Below are 17,458 nucleotides of genomic sequence, written 5' to 3' on the forward strand. Positions count from 1 at the left end.
GTCTTATTTTCTCTTTTTGTTTTTGCCAGTAGTTTCACTTTGTATTCACCTTCTCCTTTTTACCGTAATCTGCTATACAATTTTATCCCCCCTATATATACTCAACAATACGTCACCCACTTCCAAACCATAACCAAAAAAATTTTTTTTCAGCTTTCAACACAACCGCTGCTATAAAATCCTCCGTTTCTAGTCCACAGACACTTCCTTTCACCTATTAAACAACCATTTCGTCTAGTTCTGATAACTTTCGCTTTATTTCCATTCCCTTTTCCGCACATCACTGATAATTTTTAGCCCCTTCCCACGGGTTTTAACGTCATTATTTCTTCGCCAGACAATTGTTAGCCTCATTTTCATAATCTGACACTACAAAACCACTCCTTTTAATACATTTACACGCAGTTTTTTCGAAATTTTCCCGATTTTCTCCATCCTTTAACGTGTTTTGGCGGCAACACAACCACCTAACCTTTGTGCACATCGTTGACTACCAACCCAAGTTCACCACAGGATCAACATAGCCCAGCTTTAACCAACACTTTTTCGCCTTTCTTCACAACAGATCTCCAGTTACTTTCTCCAGTTATTTTCATTTTCATTTCAACCTCATGTTACACTTTCCACCTTCTAATACCATGTCACCCTCACAACACCCCCACAACAACCCCATTAAGTTTTATTTACATTCCCTCCGCAAACATGGCTTCGCCCTAGCCAGATTACGCTCCCATATTTTATTTTCTCATGCTTGTCTGACATTTGGCATTACCCCCAAAGGCCTCACACTTAAAGTTCCCATCTCTGGCTGCAACCCTTCCTTCCATCAGTCCCTATACCAGTTCCAAACTGAACAATCTATTGCCCTCACCCACCTAATCCTTCACCTACACATCAACTCAGCCAATGAACACACCCGTCAACTCCTATCCTTAATAAAAGTCCTCAATCTTTCCTCTCCCACATCCACACCTGCTATTCAGAGCATCCTCCTACAGGCCAACCACAAATTAGAACAGCATGCCACCGTTCACCTCAAAAAACTATCCAATCTCCTGGTTTCCCACCTCCGGAAAGGCAACTCACTCACCCTTCACAACCTTTCCAGCAAACCTCAACCTCCTCTCATTGCACACAAACCCAGTCTCTCCCATCTACTCCATCTCCCACTTCCAGCTCCACTCCCTCCAAAACCTCAAAATTCCGATCAACACAATCTGGAACCACAACACCCTAATTCAGTAGTTAACCTTTCCTCCAAACCTCTCTCCCAATCCGAAACCTCTGTCCTATCCAAAGGCCTCACCTTCAGCCCCACTCCCAGATTCAACCAAACAGCCCTCGTCAAAGATTTACTGTCCTACACTCGTACTCTCTGCTGGAAGTATCACTTTGCCACGAAGAAAAATGATCCTAATCCTACCCCTAATGATCCAACTCCCCAAGACACTATCCAAATTGAACCCTGCCTGGAACAGTTCCGGCCTCTGTCACAGTGGGACCCACCTCCTCTTCCTCAAAATCACCCTCTCCCAACCTTCCAGGAATTTCTGACTTACAGCCTTGCCTCTCAATCCTTCTTAAAAAACCTTAATCCTACTCCCAACATCACCACTGCTGAAGCCCAGGCTATCCGTCATCTGAAGGCTGACCGGTCCATCGTCATTCTTCCGGCGGACAAGGGTTCCACGACTGTGGTACTTGATCGTTGGGAGGATGTGGCTGAGGGACTGCGTCAGCTTTCAGACAACACCACATACAAAGTTTGCCTAGGTAATCCCATTCCTGATGTCCAGGCTGAGCTTCAAGGAATCCTCAGAACCTTAGGCCCCCTACAAAACCTTTCACCTGACTCCATCAACCTCCTGACCCCACCGACACCCCGCACCCCTACCTTCTACCTTCTTCCTAAAATTCACAAACCCAATCATCCTGGCCGCCCCATTGTAGCTGGTTACCAAGCCCCCACAGAACGTATCTCTGCCTACGTAGATCAACACCTTCAACCCATTACATGCAGTCTCCCATCCTTCATCAAATACACCAACCACTTCCTTGAACGCCTGGAATCCTTACCCAATCCCTTACCCCCAGAAACCATCCTTGTAACCATTAATGCCACTTCGTTATACACAAATATCCCGCACGTCCAGGGCCTCACTGCGATGGAGCCCTCCCTTTCACGCCAATCACCTGCCACCCTACCTAAAACCTCTTTCCTCATTACCTTAGCCAGCTTCATCCTGACCCACAACTTCTTCACTTTTGAAGACCAGACATACCAACAATTAAAGGGAACAGCCATGGGTACCAGGATGGCCCCTTCGTACGCCAACCTATTCATGGGTCGCTTAGAGGAAGCCTTCTTGGTTACCCAGGCCTGCCAACCCAAAGTTTGGTACAGATTTATTGATGACATCTTCATGATCTGGACTCACAGTGAAGAAGAACTCCAGAATTTCCTCTCCAACCTCAAATCCTTTGGTTCCATCAGATTCACCTGGTCCTACTCCAAATCCCATGCCACTTTCCTTGACGTTGACCTCCACCTGTCCAATGGCCAACTTCACACGTCCGTCCACATCAAACCCACCAACAAGCAACAGTACCTCCATTATGACAGCTGCCACCCATTCCACATCAAACGGTCCCTTCCCTACAGCCTAGGTCTTCGTGGCAAACGAATCTGCTCCAGTCCGGAATCCCTGACCCATTACACCAACAACCTGACAACAGCTTTCGCATCCCGCAACTACCCTCCCGACCTGGTACAGAAGCAAATAACCAGAGCCACTTCCTCATCCTCTCAAACCCAGAACCTCCCACAGAAGAACCACAAAAGTTCCCCACTTGTGACAGGATACTTTCCGGGACTGGATCAGACTCTGAATGTGGCTCTCCAGCAGGCATATGACTTCCTCAAATCCTGCCCTGAAATGAGATGCATCCTTCATGTAATCTTCCCCACTCCACCAAGAGTGTCTTTCCGCAGGCCACCTAACCTTCGTAACCACTTAGTTCATCCCTATGAAATCCCCAAACCACCTTCCCTACCCTCTGGCTCCTACCCTTGTAACCGCCCCCAGTGTAAAACCTGTCCCATGCACCCTCCCACCACCACCTACTCCAGTCCTGTAACCCAGAAGGTGTACACGATCAAAGGCAGAGCCACGTGTGAAAGCACCCACGTGATCTACCAACTGACCTGCCTACACTGTGACGCATTCTATGTGGGAATGACCAGCAACAAACTGTCCATTCACATGAATGGACACAGGCAGACAGTTTTTGTTGGTAATGAGGATCACCCTGTGGCTAAACATGCCTTGGTGCACGGCCAGCACATCTTGGCACAGTGTTACACCATCCGGGTTATCTGGATACTTCCCACTAACATCAACCTATCCGTACTCCGGAGATGGGAACTTGCTCTTCAATATATCCTCTCTTCCCGTTATCCACCAGGCCTCAATCTCCGCTAATTTCAAGTTGCCGCCACTCATACCTCACCTGTCATTCAACAACATCTTTGCCTCCGCACTTCCGCCTCGACTGACATCTCTGCCCAAACTCTTTGTCTTTAAATATGTCTGCTTGTGTCTGTATATGTGTAGATGGATATGTGTGTGTGTGCGAATGTATACCCGTCCTTTTTTCCCCCTAAGGTAAGTCTTTCCGCTCCCGGGATTGGAATGACTCCTTACCCTCTCCCTTAAAACCCACATACTTCCGTCTTTCCCTCTCCTTCCCTCTTTCCTGATGAGGCAACAGTTTGTTGCGAAAGCTTGAATTTTGTGTGTGTGTTTGTGTTTATTTGTGTGTCTATCAACATACCAACGCTTTCGTTTGGTAAGTTACATGATTTTTTTTTTATTTAGATATATTTTTCCTGGCTAACACCACAATCCCTGCAACTTCATGTCATCTGAATATTCATAAAAAAAGTGGCACACAGGTCAGTGCTGCACAAGGTAAATAAAATATCTTTTACATGACCATGCAACAGGAAATAAAAAAAGTGGAAATATTACAGTTGCCAATGACTACACAGCTTTCATGGTTAACTTACTACTAGGCACAGTAAACACAAGACCCTCACACAACCACACCACAGAAGAAGATAAAAACAAAACATTAATGTACATACATACTGTACACTGGCAATATATTACAAAAGGTTTAAAATGTCCACAAATACCACAAAGAAATAATGGGATTTTCTACATCTAATAAACTACAACACAACCTGACATAAAATAAAGAGTAACAATGACTCATATTCAAATTCTGGAATATACAAAATAACATGCCAGTTTAATGTGGACTCCAAACTCCAGAAGTAATATGTGACAGAAAGTGTCCTAGAACTGATGGGAGATTCAGTGCTACCTATGGGTATATAATCAGAAACTTAAGCACTAAGCCACCAAGCCACACTATGAAAAGTTGCACAACAGTATACTTGGTGGGAGTATAATTTTCACCACTCCCTGTACTTTGAACATCAATCTCTCTCTCTCTCTCTCTCTCTCTCTCTCTCTCTCTCTCTGTGTGTGTGTGTGTGTGTGTGTGTGTGTGTGTGAGAGAGAGAGAGAGAGAGAGAGAGAGAGAGAGAGAGAGAGAGAGAGAAATTGATTTGTGTGACAGGTCTTAATGCAATTATGAAAAAGCAAAGTATCTACAAGGACAGGACGCTGCTCACCCCGTCATCAGCCTGCACACGCTGCCGCTTCTTGACCCTGCGTGGCATGCGCGCCTGCACCCCAGCTACAGAGTCTGCATCACCATGATGCTTCTCAAAGTCGCGCCACGCCTCCAGCAACATCACCCTCTCCTCCTTGTCCTGGGCACTCCGCAGTGCCTGGTTTGCTCTCTCGAACACGCGGCGGGCAAGGGCTACAGCTGCCTCTGGATCTTCACCTCCGACAGCCGACATCTCAAATTGGGCATAGCTCATCCATACCTATAACGGCCGGAAGCAGACTGTATGATGCAGAAGGTCTCATACATGATAAAAAATAATATTTCAGTTAAAAGCTAGTGGATTACTGATAACTGTGTGCCAAAACATGTAACAAAAACTAGGACACGTTATGCACATGAAGAGACAGGAATAAATTTTTTTATTTTATGACCACTTTCAGTGATATTTTTTGGATTTTAGTATTATTTATTCCCAACTGTGTTTTTACTTTTATACAGCCAATTTTCCTTTCTTTCTATTTGTTTTTCTATAAATAAGAGACAAGAAAGGTAACAAGAAACAAAGTTTCACAAAAAAGTAAGGATGTTGAGGTCACACACACAAGAAATCGTGGTAGGATTGTGATCTAAACAAATGATTAACTAAATTAGCGTAGCTGAGAACAAGTTCATGTGAGTGGAAGAGTCATGTAACAAGCAACATTGATGTAAATGTATTTTCAGTGAGGTTGCTCAATGTGTTTTGCGTTGTCAATGTCAGTGAGCAGTGTCATTTTGTCTACACAATATCTGACACTGACATTCAGTTGCATGTAAGCTAACTCCAACACTTATAGTGGTTGACAATGAATCGCTTTTCTTAAAGGTAAGGAATTTACCTTCTGTATTTTTGGGTGCCAGTTCAATCACATGGAGATTTATATAAATTGAAAAGTTCTTTGAAGTGTGCAAAACGTAGGTATTTAATCTTTATAATAAAGCCATTATTGTTTCATGAACATTTGCAATGTAACTTGATATATATATATATATATATAAGGGTATACACTCGCACACACACACATATCTTCAATATGTGTGTGTGTGCGCGCGCGAGTGTATACCCGTCCTTTTTTCCCCCCTAAGGTAAGTCTTTCCGCTCCCGGGATTGGAATGACTCCTTACCCTCTCCCTTAAAACCCACTTCCTTTCGTCTTTCATCTCCTTCCCTCTTTCCTGATGAGGCAACAGTTTGTTGCGAAAGCTTGAATTGTGTGTGTATGTTTGTGTGTCTGTCGACCTGCCAGCACTTTCATTTGGTAAGTCACATCATCTTTGTCTTATATATATATATATATATATATATATATATATATATATATATATATATATATATATAATTTTCTAGTCTACTACAGAGCCACCCATATACAGGATGTGCCTTCAAACCTCTCACATTTCAAAGTCCCAGGGGAACAAACTGCAACAGATATGATAATGACACTGCATGCACTATATGCTAGAGGATCTCAGGAATTTATACTCCCTTGTCAGATGCGCTAATTATTGTCACCAGAGCACAGCATGATCACATGAAGGGAAAATGGCAACTCCACAGTGGCATGTACACGCAGTAGCATTGTTAGCAGAAACAAAATCACCAATTACTATGCAAAGAAATCATTGTAGGTTGTATGGATGTCATTCACCTGATGTGGAAACAGTTAGGTGCATGTCATAGTGTTTAGGAAGGGACAGTGGAGGACATCAGACAACAATTTCTCAGAAGTTCATGCAAGTCAACTGTTTAGGCATCTCCGCAATTTAAGGTATCCCGAGCAACATTGTTTTATGTAGTATATCAACATCTTTATATATGTCTACAAAGTGCAAATTCTGCAGTATCTGATGTCGAACAACAAGCCATGCCAACAACAATTTGCTATGGATATGCCGCCGAATACTGACACAAATACCAGCTTCCTGGAAAGATGCTTTTTTTCATGTATCAGGAATGGTCAGCATAATATTTGGATTTGGGGCTCACTACACCCGGATGCTGTCATTAAACATGTTTGTGATAGGCCTAAACTGAACATCTGGTGTGTGGGCTAAGGAACACATGACAGGATTGTTGGACTGTCCATCTTAATAGAAAACACAGTTAATGAGTCAGTGCATCTGGACATGTTGGAGCAGCTTATATTCCCTCAGATACAAGACTTGCAAACCATCATCATCTTTCAACAAGACAAAGCTCCACCACACTGGTTAATGGCTGTTTGCAAGTTCCCAGATATTAAATTTCCCAACTGCTGGATCAGACGCAGGTGATGCAATGCATGGCTACCACATTACACCAAACATTACCCACTGGATTTCTTCTGACATTCGTGACAGACCGTGTGTATGTGACCAGAGCAAATGATATTCTTATGTTAAAATGTTGCATCACTGAGGCAATTGCAACAATGACTGAGGACATGCTATAATGAACTACGAAACAAATTGAATCCATGCTGCTTCATATTACATATGGTTCACATGTAGAGGTGTACACATGGTTACTAAATGAACTCTTCTGAGATGCTGAAACATGATGCAATTTCATTATCATAAATAGTGTAGGTTTTTTTCTGGGCCTTTGAAATGTGAGGGATTTGAAAGGGATACACTGTAATTCTATTAGATAGTAATCTCAAAGCCTTACATTTGTTTTGCAGGCCACTTCTCATGCAAATCTTAACAACTGATGATAAACTGACTGGTACCGGCTTTTGCAAATTTCATGGCTTCAAGAGATGATATTAATGCTCGTGAGCACTTCTGCTACATCTGCAGTAAAATTGCAATGAAAAAGCAGCAGCAGACAATCTCAAACTTTGTTGAAGTGTGTTTTGTGTAGTTTGGCATAAAGACTGGTCGTCACAACATGTCACGGGCCCAACATCGAGTGTCTTCAAGTTGTGATAAAGGACTGTGCATGTGCTCTAAGCAACGGCTGAAATTTTTGTACTTTGAGGTGCCAATGGTACGGTGGAAATCTTGAAATCACAAACATGAATTATTAACAATATTATGAAAAGGCAAGATGCCACTCAGCATATAGCGGAGATGCTGAGTCGCAGATAGGCGCAGCAAAAAGGCTGCCACAAAATAAGCTTTCAGCCAGCAAGGCCTTTGTCAAAAATAGACAAAACATTCACTCGCGCATGTGCGCGCGCGCGCGCACACGCACGCACGCACGCACGCACACACACACACACACACACACAGTGTGGCTTCAGCTGCCAGACTGCAGTCGTGTGTGTGTGTGTGTGTGTGTGTGTGTGTGTGTGTGTGTGTGTGTCTCGTCTGTTTTTGACAAAGGCCTTATTGACGGAAAGTTTATTTTGTGACAGTCTTTTCGTTAAGCCTACCTGCAACTCAGCATCTTCGCTATATGGTGAGTAGCAACTATCCTTTTGATAATGATGTTACATTCCATCCTGGATTTTCCATTGTTTAATCATGAAATACTTTCATTCTTGTAACAGACAAAGAAAACTTTAAAAGGAAATCTGTTATCCAAACACCGGATCTTCATTGTGTCCTGTGTCTCATGGATTTGATACCTGTACCTCTGTCACCTGACAGTTTTAGGGAACATGACATGTCACTTTTCTGATGAAGATTATGCAAGTCAAGACTGCCATTGGCCACAATTGTTTGTACATCTGGCTAAAGACCTGTCATTCCTAAAAGATGCTGCACAGCTGTTAATCTCTAGGCTGCATGAAAATAACTTGTTGGGCTCTGGAATTTCTCTCTCTTGGTTATAAGAAACAGAATAAAATATTCTTCCCTTTCTTTTCTCATCACAATGACCTTTTATACTGCTCTGATGTTCCTGATCTGATACATGTGTTTGGAACTTAGCAAAATGCAGAATGGTAGAATTAATTCTCCAAATAGAAGTCTCACAGCTGTCCTCCTCCACTATGGGAACAAATGTGTTTCCATACCTGTTAGATATTCAATAGATTTGAAAGAGAAGAATGATTCTTTAGCCTTTATTGTGAACAAGCCTAATTACAAAGAATACAGGGGGACATATGTGAGGATTTGAAGGTACTCTCCATGACCTTGGTCAATGGGGTGGCTACACCAAGAACCCATGCTCCCTGAGCAAATAGGGCAGTCAAAAAAAGAGGCAATGGTCTCAGAAAATTTGGCTCATTAGAAAAATGTAGTAATCAATACTTTAGGGTATCCAGGGAAAGCTTCTGCCTCCACTTCACATAAAACTTTGCATTATGAAACATTTTATTAAAGACTTACCAAAAGACAGTAACACTTTCAAGTACGTGGCCACTAAGTTACCACAGCTGTTAGGATCTATTTTGGCTGAATGTGTTTCGTATGAATTTTCTGGATCTTCATCATTATTTTATATCTGATGTGATAGAGGGAAACCCTTAGCCATGGTTGCCACAAGTTTCCCAAAGTGAAATTCCCTGAATTCCAGATAAGTTTTAGAATTTTTCCCTAACAAATTTTGAGATCTCAAGGGTAAGTAAAGACATAAACTGAAAAAAAAATAAATAAATAAATAAAAAAATGTAAGGACTGCCGCATGTCTCCCCATGTGAGCAAAAACCTTAACGACATCTTTTGCAATGAACTGTTGTTAGGCGGAGAAAGCACGCCAAATGGTATATGGGTTTCATTCAGATCACTGTTGTTATTTTATTTCAATAAAACAAAACACATTTGGTGACAAAAGTACACATTTCCTTGGAATTGCAAGACAGATTTAAAATACCTTCACTGATCTCAGAAATAACCTCAGACAAAAGTAGGCCTCTTGAAAGAAGTGTATAAGGCAGGGAAGAGTTGCATAAACCAACACTATAGGTGACCACCAATAAAATGTTGGTTCTACTATGTTTGTTATTGTCGATTCTTAGTCACTGTGTTATGACTATTATTTTACAGGTATTGTGTGATTTTTCTTTTGAGAAATATATGAGTACATAGCGTACAAACGGCCAGCGACTACCACAATTTTCTTCTTCGTATCATCCATAATTTCTCATATATAAATTATTTTTGAAGTGCCAAACTGTGATAGAATAAATAAAATGTCTATAAAACACCACACTCTACAATGTACTTCTGGTGAGGCAGTCGCAATTCCTGAAATCCACTGCCTGTGGCCTCTGGCCAGCCGAGGAGCTCTGCAGTCCTGGGTCCTGCGATACACCACGAAAATCCGCCGCATTGTGTCACACACAAACAGACCACTTCTGCACACAGGTGAGTGGGACTAGACCTAATGGGAAGAGCTTGCACATTAGTGGGAAATGATGGCGGGCTTCAGATTGGCAAGCCCGATTCGTTATAGACACCTGTAGAAATGGCCTGCAGTCTTGACACATCATGGGAGTCCACTCATGTGGCCAGCTATTCATGTGTCACAGACACCATGTTGATGAAATGAGACCCAGGTGATCAATCTATGCAACAGATAACTTGTGAAAATACTCTGAGAATCAATACTGATGAGGATAGGTAGCAATTCACCGTAAAGATGATCGCTAAGCCGCAGACAGGCATGTAGAAAAGACAGTCACATTCTCACAACTAAATTTTTGGCCACAGCCTTTGTCAGAAAACAAGAGCATACACACATTCTGTCACTCAGGCACAACTACGCCCACATGACCACCATCTCTGGCTGCTGCATCAACAATCTCTGAGAATCAGATGCAAACAAACCACTCCTAACACCTCCCTACCTCTTGTCAGCAGCTGCTAGGCCAGTGGCAAGACGTGGTGGCAGCACTGACTGCAAGCTGAGGGGAACGGCAGGAAGTGGAGGAGCAGTAAGAACGAGGGAGTAGGGAAGCGCCGCACGTACTCAGCTGCACCCAGCCGGTGACCAGGAAACAAACCATTTCATCTACTGAGACAAAAACGAGATTTCTCCTGTGGTTTTTTTTTTCTTTTCTTTTCCTAAATTTTCTTGACATCTTTGGAATTCCCTCATTTCCAGAACTTGTGGCAACCCTGTTAGCACTTCATACCTTAACATATCAGAATCACCTACAGTTATTAAGAAATAATTGCACTGTATAAATAAGTAGACCTGTGTTATTGATCACATTCAGTAATTACTGGAATTAAATCACAGTAATCTTTCACTGCTGGTCAAAGGGATTTCTTTCGAACCAAAGCTATTGATTCATGTACACTATTTTCATACTGTAACACTTCAGCTGCACATTAGGAAACGTGAAACATAACAACATTACTTGAGAGTCTTAATTGTGCTGGTTGTGCTTTCATGTGTGGCATACAGCAGATGTTACCAACACATCACCGGGTCAGTTTGACACAGTTAACAGATGTCAGGATCGTATGGGGCAGCCAATGATCAGCTGTTAACCATCTTTATGCCAGAAATTGTGAATTATTTGCACTGTGTGCATGGTCCTGCCCCCACAATCTGCTTTTGCCACACACTGATACATACAGCACTCACGCATTCTTTATACTGAAACAGTTATTAATAAATCCGTCTCAAATATGGAATCTCATTATGGGTGACAGACCGATCTGTTGTGTCTGGTTTGCCCAAGGACTAGGCTAGATTGGAAGGTGACAGTTTACTTTCAACTGGCAGCTGATGAAGGCCTTGAATGTCAATAAAGAATTGAGAAGGAATATTAGACTTGATTGTTTTTAAATTCAATGAAATCTGCACTTACCATTTATATGCCTCAATAAAATTGATTTTTTGTTCCAGATGTCATTGCTTTTAATGAAAACTTAACTATTACAGCATTTGATATGTGTTTTTTTTCTGGGAAAACTCTGATTGCAGTCTTGTACCTACAACATTAAGATTATTGTCATGTAAAAAACTATTATTTATTTGACGATAGCTGAAACAAAAACATAGCTCCTCTTCACACCTCAAGCCACTTTACAGTGTGTGGCAGAGGGTACTTTGTGTACTAGTATCACTTCCCCCTTTTCCTGTTCCAGTTGCAAATGGTTCACTGAAAGAATGATTGCTGGTAAGCCTGTGTGTGTGCTCAAATCTCTCTAATTTGATCTTCATGGTCTTTTTGCAAAATTTATATAGGAGGAAGCAATATATCGGCTGACTCTTCTCCGAACATATGCTCATGTAACTTGAACAGTAAACCATACTGTGATGCAGAATGCCTCTGTTGCAGAGACTGCTACTGAAACTGGCTGAGCACCTATGTGATGCATTTGCACATTTACGAAAGGAACCTGTAATGAAACCTGATGCTCTTCTTTGGATTTTCTCTATTTCCTCTATCAGTCCTATCTGGTACGGAGCCCAGACTGATGAGCAATATTCAATTGTTGCTCAAACAAGTATTTTGTAAACTACTTCCATTGCTGACAGACTACATTTCTTGAGGATTCTTCCAACGAATCTTGGTATGGCATCTGCCTTACCCACGATTCATTTTATGTGGTTGTTCCACTTTAAACCATCTTGTACACATATTTACGGAAGTAACTACTTCCAGTGATTGTTATGCAATTGCGTAACCATACAATAAAGTTCAATAAAGTTTCTGTATTGCCAATATGTTACACTGTTTACGTTGACGGTCAACTGCCACTCTGCACCCAGTGTGAATCCTCAGCATGTCTTTTCACATTTTGCTATGACTTTCCAGTGTTATGACATCTCTGTATACAGCAGCATAATCTGCGAAAAGCCTCACGGGACTTCTGATATTATTTATTATGTCATTTATATGTATTATGAAAACCAATGGTCTCTGCGAAAAGCCTTAGGGAACTTCTGATGTTATCTGTTGTGTAATTAACATACACTGTAAAAGGTAGTGGTCCTAGAACACTCCCCTGGAGCATGCCTGAAGTTACATCCTTGGCTAAACAAGTCAACTGTTCCATCAGCTTAACTATCCTCGATACTGCGTGACAGGTGTTACAAACATTCACTTTCAAGTAAGAGTGTAGATGGCCCTTCTTAAAGATTTACCAAATTTTCATGTCCAGTATATAAGATTTGCAAGTGCACTAGCTGGATGCTTGCAAATTGATGGGTAGCATTTTGGACTGACCTTCACATGCAGCGTCCTCTCCAGAAGGCGCTCGTACAGTTCACGAGCTCGGCCCATCTCCTCCTGGCCTACCTCAAAGTCAATGTATGCCTTCCACAGAATCTCAGGCATGTCCAGACGGGGCTGATTTACGGCGAGCTCGTAGATAGCCCGCGCACGGTCAATGTCACCGAGGAGTGTTTCCAGCTCTGCAAACTGACAATTACTACACACTAGTCACATATACATATGTAAGGCAGTATCTTATACAAGGCTATAATGCCTCCTCTTTCTCTTCCAAGACACACACACACACACACACACACACACACACACACACACACACACACGAGAGAGAGAGATATGGAGGGAGAGGGGTGGTGGGGTGTGGAATGTATGCAGTAACTGAAATATGCGAGGGCTATTTGTTTTCCAAAATGTGATCAGTCGCAAAATGGAAACTACAGTGATGATCAAAACTGTTTTATTTGCAACATTTAGCTACAACTTGCAAGTACTTCTTTACATAGCTGCCAATGCAACTAACTTTCCAATACCATCATTGTAAAAGGCAGCTGCCTCTCTTTCGTGCAATTCTCTATGCTGGTCTGTAGCTCATTGTGTGTGCCAAAATCTTGTCCTCACAGCCAGTGGTTCATGTTAGCAAATCGATGAAAATCAGAGGTGCTGCCAAGTCCTGGCTGTAAGGTAGGTGATCAAACACTTCGCACCAAAATCACTAGGATCTTTTTGTTTCAGCTGCAGCGTGCGGCCAAGCAGGTCATGAAGAACAACAATGCCAGATGACAACATTAATCTTCGCTTGTTATGAAATGCTCTTCACAGACAATTTTATAAAATTGCCAGATCCACTCACTGAACAAGATAATTAGTTGCCAGTTACTTTCTTCCCTGACCGCCTGCATCATGAACGTCTGTACATCCTGCTTTAAAGTTCCTGGCACCACTGAAGCATTTTGCTGTCATGTATGACAGTTATGTTATGGGGGCTGCATGATAACAGGTGGTACCCCTCAGCATGAAGAAACTGAATGACAGCAAGCACTTCATACTTGGTTGGAAACACTATTGTCCTAAACAACTTTATACACTCACTATGCATCAGAACCGAAAAATGTTATGTGATGCAATGTGATCGACAGGAGTACTAGAGATGCTGTGCAAAGCTTCATCAGATTTTCCCTGTGGTTATAATTTTGTAACTGACTGAAACTTGGAAAAAAAAATAGCCATCATACTATTAATACTTCACATTCTGAAGAAGCAATATGAGATTTAGTTTTTTTTTTTTTGGGGGGGGGGGGGGCACATGAGATTAAAGGATAAACAAATAACATATGTGTTATTTGTACCCTACAGTACACATGTATTGGGAAATAAATTGTGGTTATAGTTTCCTACACGAATTAATGACACCATAAAACCAAATGGGAAACTTTTTACTACTCAAATAATAGAGAGTAGAACTTCTTGGATCATAACTACAGGAATAGAGCCAGAAGTGGAAGATACCAAAAGTACAGACATGAAAATAGAGAGAAATATGCCTGAACTAACACAACTGAAGCATAAATTGGAACATGATATCACAGTAGAGCCCAAAGAGTGCAACATTAAAATGAAATCAAAATTTGGGTTTTAAAACATACACAGAATGTACAGGCAACTTTCTAAATTTCTTTCTTACTGCTGATCGACACATGTAAGCCATACTATCTATTTGTGTTTCCAACTGCAATGACTGTGATGTGATATGATGATGATGATGATTGGTTTGTGGGGCGCTCAAATATGTACTTATCAGTGCCCGTACAACGTCCCAATTTTTACACAGTCCAATTTTTTTTCACAGACCAATTTAGGCACTGTCACAAATGATGACGATGATGTGATGATAATGGTGGTGGTGAAATGATGAGGACAACACTAACACCCAGTCCACGGGCAGAGGAAAATCCCCAACCAGGCTGGGAATCGAACCTGGGACCCCGCAATCCACAGTGACTGTTATGTGCTTACAAAACAGAGGTATTTAATGGATTAATGAGCAAGTTAAAATAGTACATGTCAGATGTGAATTTAAGTAATTATGACTGAGTAATACATAGTTACGAAAGAAACCTATCCCTCAGTAACTCAATGAAATAAAGCAAATTAACTGTAAGCTAATGTCAGAACCATTTTATTCTGGACTTAAACAAATAATTTGTTTAACTTTAGTAAGTAATTATATTTCAACATTTTCTTTATAGCTGCAATACATCTGTGATATGAAAAGGACCATGTCCTTCAATACAGAGTATTCACATTCTACAAGAAATTTGTCTTGTGACAGCCAGAGCGAGAGCACCAGCAGCAGTGAGTACTGTTTGTATAAAGCGTTTATTTTGCATTTTGTTTACGACCTTCCACTAAGGAAGGGATTCTATTTGTGTTTATCTGCTCTGCATAGTAACTAACAGTTCTTGATAAAACTTTACGTAGTTTTCGTGTTAGATTTCTTAGTGTTTTCTTGATCGTTTAGAACAGAAAGCGCCCTAAAACCGTCTTTTGTTTGTTTCGCGGCCGTTAGCCACTAGTCACTTGAATCAGCAGTTGTCTTGTGACAGCCAGAGCGAGAGCACCAGCAGCAGCGAGTACTGTTTGTATAAAGCGTTTTTGTACTTATTTGCTGCGCTTAGCTTTTAAATAGTTTTTCTGGGAAAACCTAGCGTAGTTTTCGCGTGTCGTATTTCAGTGAGTGTTTCTTGATTATCAGAGTAGCTCATCAGAAGATTATCTTGGGAATTTGTCACCGTATAGAGTAGGGTAAACATAGTCATGTGTAGGGACTGTGGTTGTTGTGAGCGGACGCAAGGAGAATTGGCCACTCTTCGGGGGCAGGTGGAGGCTTTGTCTGTTAGGCTCATCGAGCTCGAGGCGCAGGCGTCGGCTCGTAGTGGCGTTGGGGCAACTGTGGTGAGACCTATGCCTACTTCGGTGGCCTTGGAATCACATGGAACCCCTGATGTCGCTGCGTCTTCCGGCAGTGAGCATCTTACCGGTCAGCCATCACTCCAGGGTGAATGGCGGACAGTGGTGGGCTCGCGCGTGCCTGGCCGAAAGGCGAAGGTGGGATCTGGCCGCGTGGCAGCTGCCTTACCCCTTTCCAACAGGTACGGGGTGCTTCCTAGTGGTGATGACATCGTTTCCGAGCCACCACAGGATGCCTCGCCTGTTGGGCCAGTGGCCGATTCTCCGGCAAGGTCCCGACAGTCACAGAGGGCGGGCCTATTAGTTATAGGGAGCTCCAACGTGAAGCGGGTTATGGAGCCCCTCAGGAAAATAGCGGGTAGGTCGGGGAAGAATGCCAGTGTGCACTCGGTGTGCTTGCCGGGGGGTCTCGTCCGTAATGTGGAGGAGGCCCTTCCGGCAGCTATTGAACGCACTGGGTGTGACCGGCTGCAGATAGTAGCACATGTCGGAACGAATGACGCCTGCCGCTTGGGTTCTGAGGCCATCCTTGGTTCCTTCCGGCGGCTGGCTGATTTGGTGAAGACAACCAGCATCGCACGCGGAGTGCAAGCTGAGCTTAATATCTGCAGCATAGTGCCCAGAGTCGATCGCGGTCCTCTGGTTTGGAGCCGTGTGGAGGGTCTAAACCAGAGGCTCAGACGACTCTGCGACTATAATGGTTGCAAATTCATCGACCTCCGTTATTGGGTGGAGAACTGTAGGGCCCCCCTAGACAGGTCAGGCGTGCACTACACACCGGAAGCAGCTACTAGGGTAGCAGAGTACGTGTGGCGTGCACACAGGGGTTTTTTAGGTTAGAGGGACCCCCCCTTGGGCGAAACGATAAAATACCTGACGGCTTACCAGAGAGGACATTATCATCGTTGATAAGGAACGTCCGTCCTCAGAGACCAAAAACAGGAAAAGTTAACGTAATATTGGTAAACTGCAGGAGTGTCCAGGGCAAGGTTCCTGAATTAGTATCTCTTATTGAAGGAAATAGTGCGCATGTAGTATTAGGAACGGAAAGTTGGTTAAAACCGGAAGTGAACAGTAACGAAATCCTAGACACAGAATGGAATATATACCGCAAGGATAGGATAAACGCCAATGGTGGAGGAGTATTTATAGCAGTAAAGAATTCAATAATATCCAGTGAAGTTATTAGCGAATGCGAATGTGAAATAATCTGGGTTAAGTTAAGTATCAAAGGTGGGTCAGATATGATAGTCGGATGCTTCTATAGACCACCTGCATCAGCAACCGTAGTAGTTGAGCGCCTCAGAGAGAACCTGCAGAACGTCGTGAAGAAGTTTCGTGATCATACTATTGTAATAGGGGGAGACTTCAATCTACCAGGTATAGAATGGGATAGTCACACAATCAGAACTGGAGCCAGGGACAGAGACTCTTGTGACATTATCCTGACTGCCTTGTCCGAGAATTACTTCGAGCAGATAGTTAGAGAACCAACTCGTGAAGCTAACGTTTTAGACCTCATAGCAACAAATAGACCGGAACTTTTCGACTCCGTGAATGTAGAAGAGGGTATCAGTGATCATAAGTCAGTGGTTGCATCAATGACTACAAGTGTAATAAGAAATGCCAAGAAAGGAAGGAAAATATATTTGCTTAACAAGAGTGATAGGGCACAAATCGCAGAA

The 17,458-nt window shown here is 42.5% G+C and overlaps 1 protein-coding gene across 1 annotated transcript in view; it reads right to left on the reverse strand.

The window, feature by feature from the left end:
* The window catches only part of LOC124551012 (protein crooked neck), a 97,263-nt gene that overhangs the window by 13,955 nt on the left and 65,850 nt on the right, over positions 1-17,458 (reverse strand). The window contains exons 11-12 of the mRNA XM_047125857.1: positions 12,801-12,995; positions 4,703-4,963 (exon numbers count right to left, since the gene is read on the reverse strand). Coding sequence (XP_046981813.1) covers positions 4,703-4,963; positions 12,801-12,995 — 456 coding nt within the window. The remainder of the gene's footprint in view (positions 1-4,702; positions 4,964-12,800; positions 12,996-17,458) is intronic.

The sequence above is a fragment of the Schistocerca americana genome, chromosome 9 (assembly GCF_021461395.2).
Source record: "Schistocerca americana isolate TAMUIC-IGC-003095 chromosome 9, iqSchAmer2.1, whole genome shotgun sequence".
NCBI lineage: Eukaryota > Metazoa > Arthropoda > Insecta > Orthoptera > Acrididae > Schistocerca > Schistocerca americana.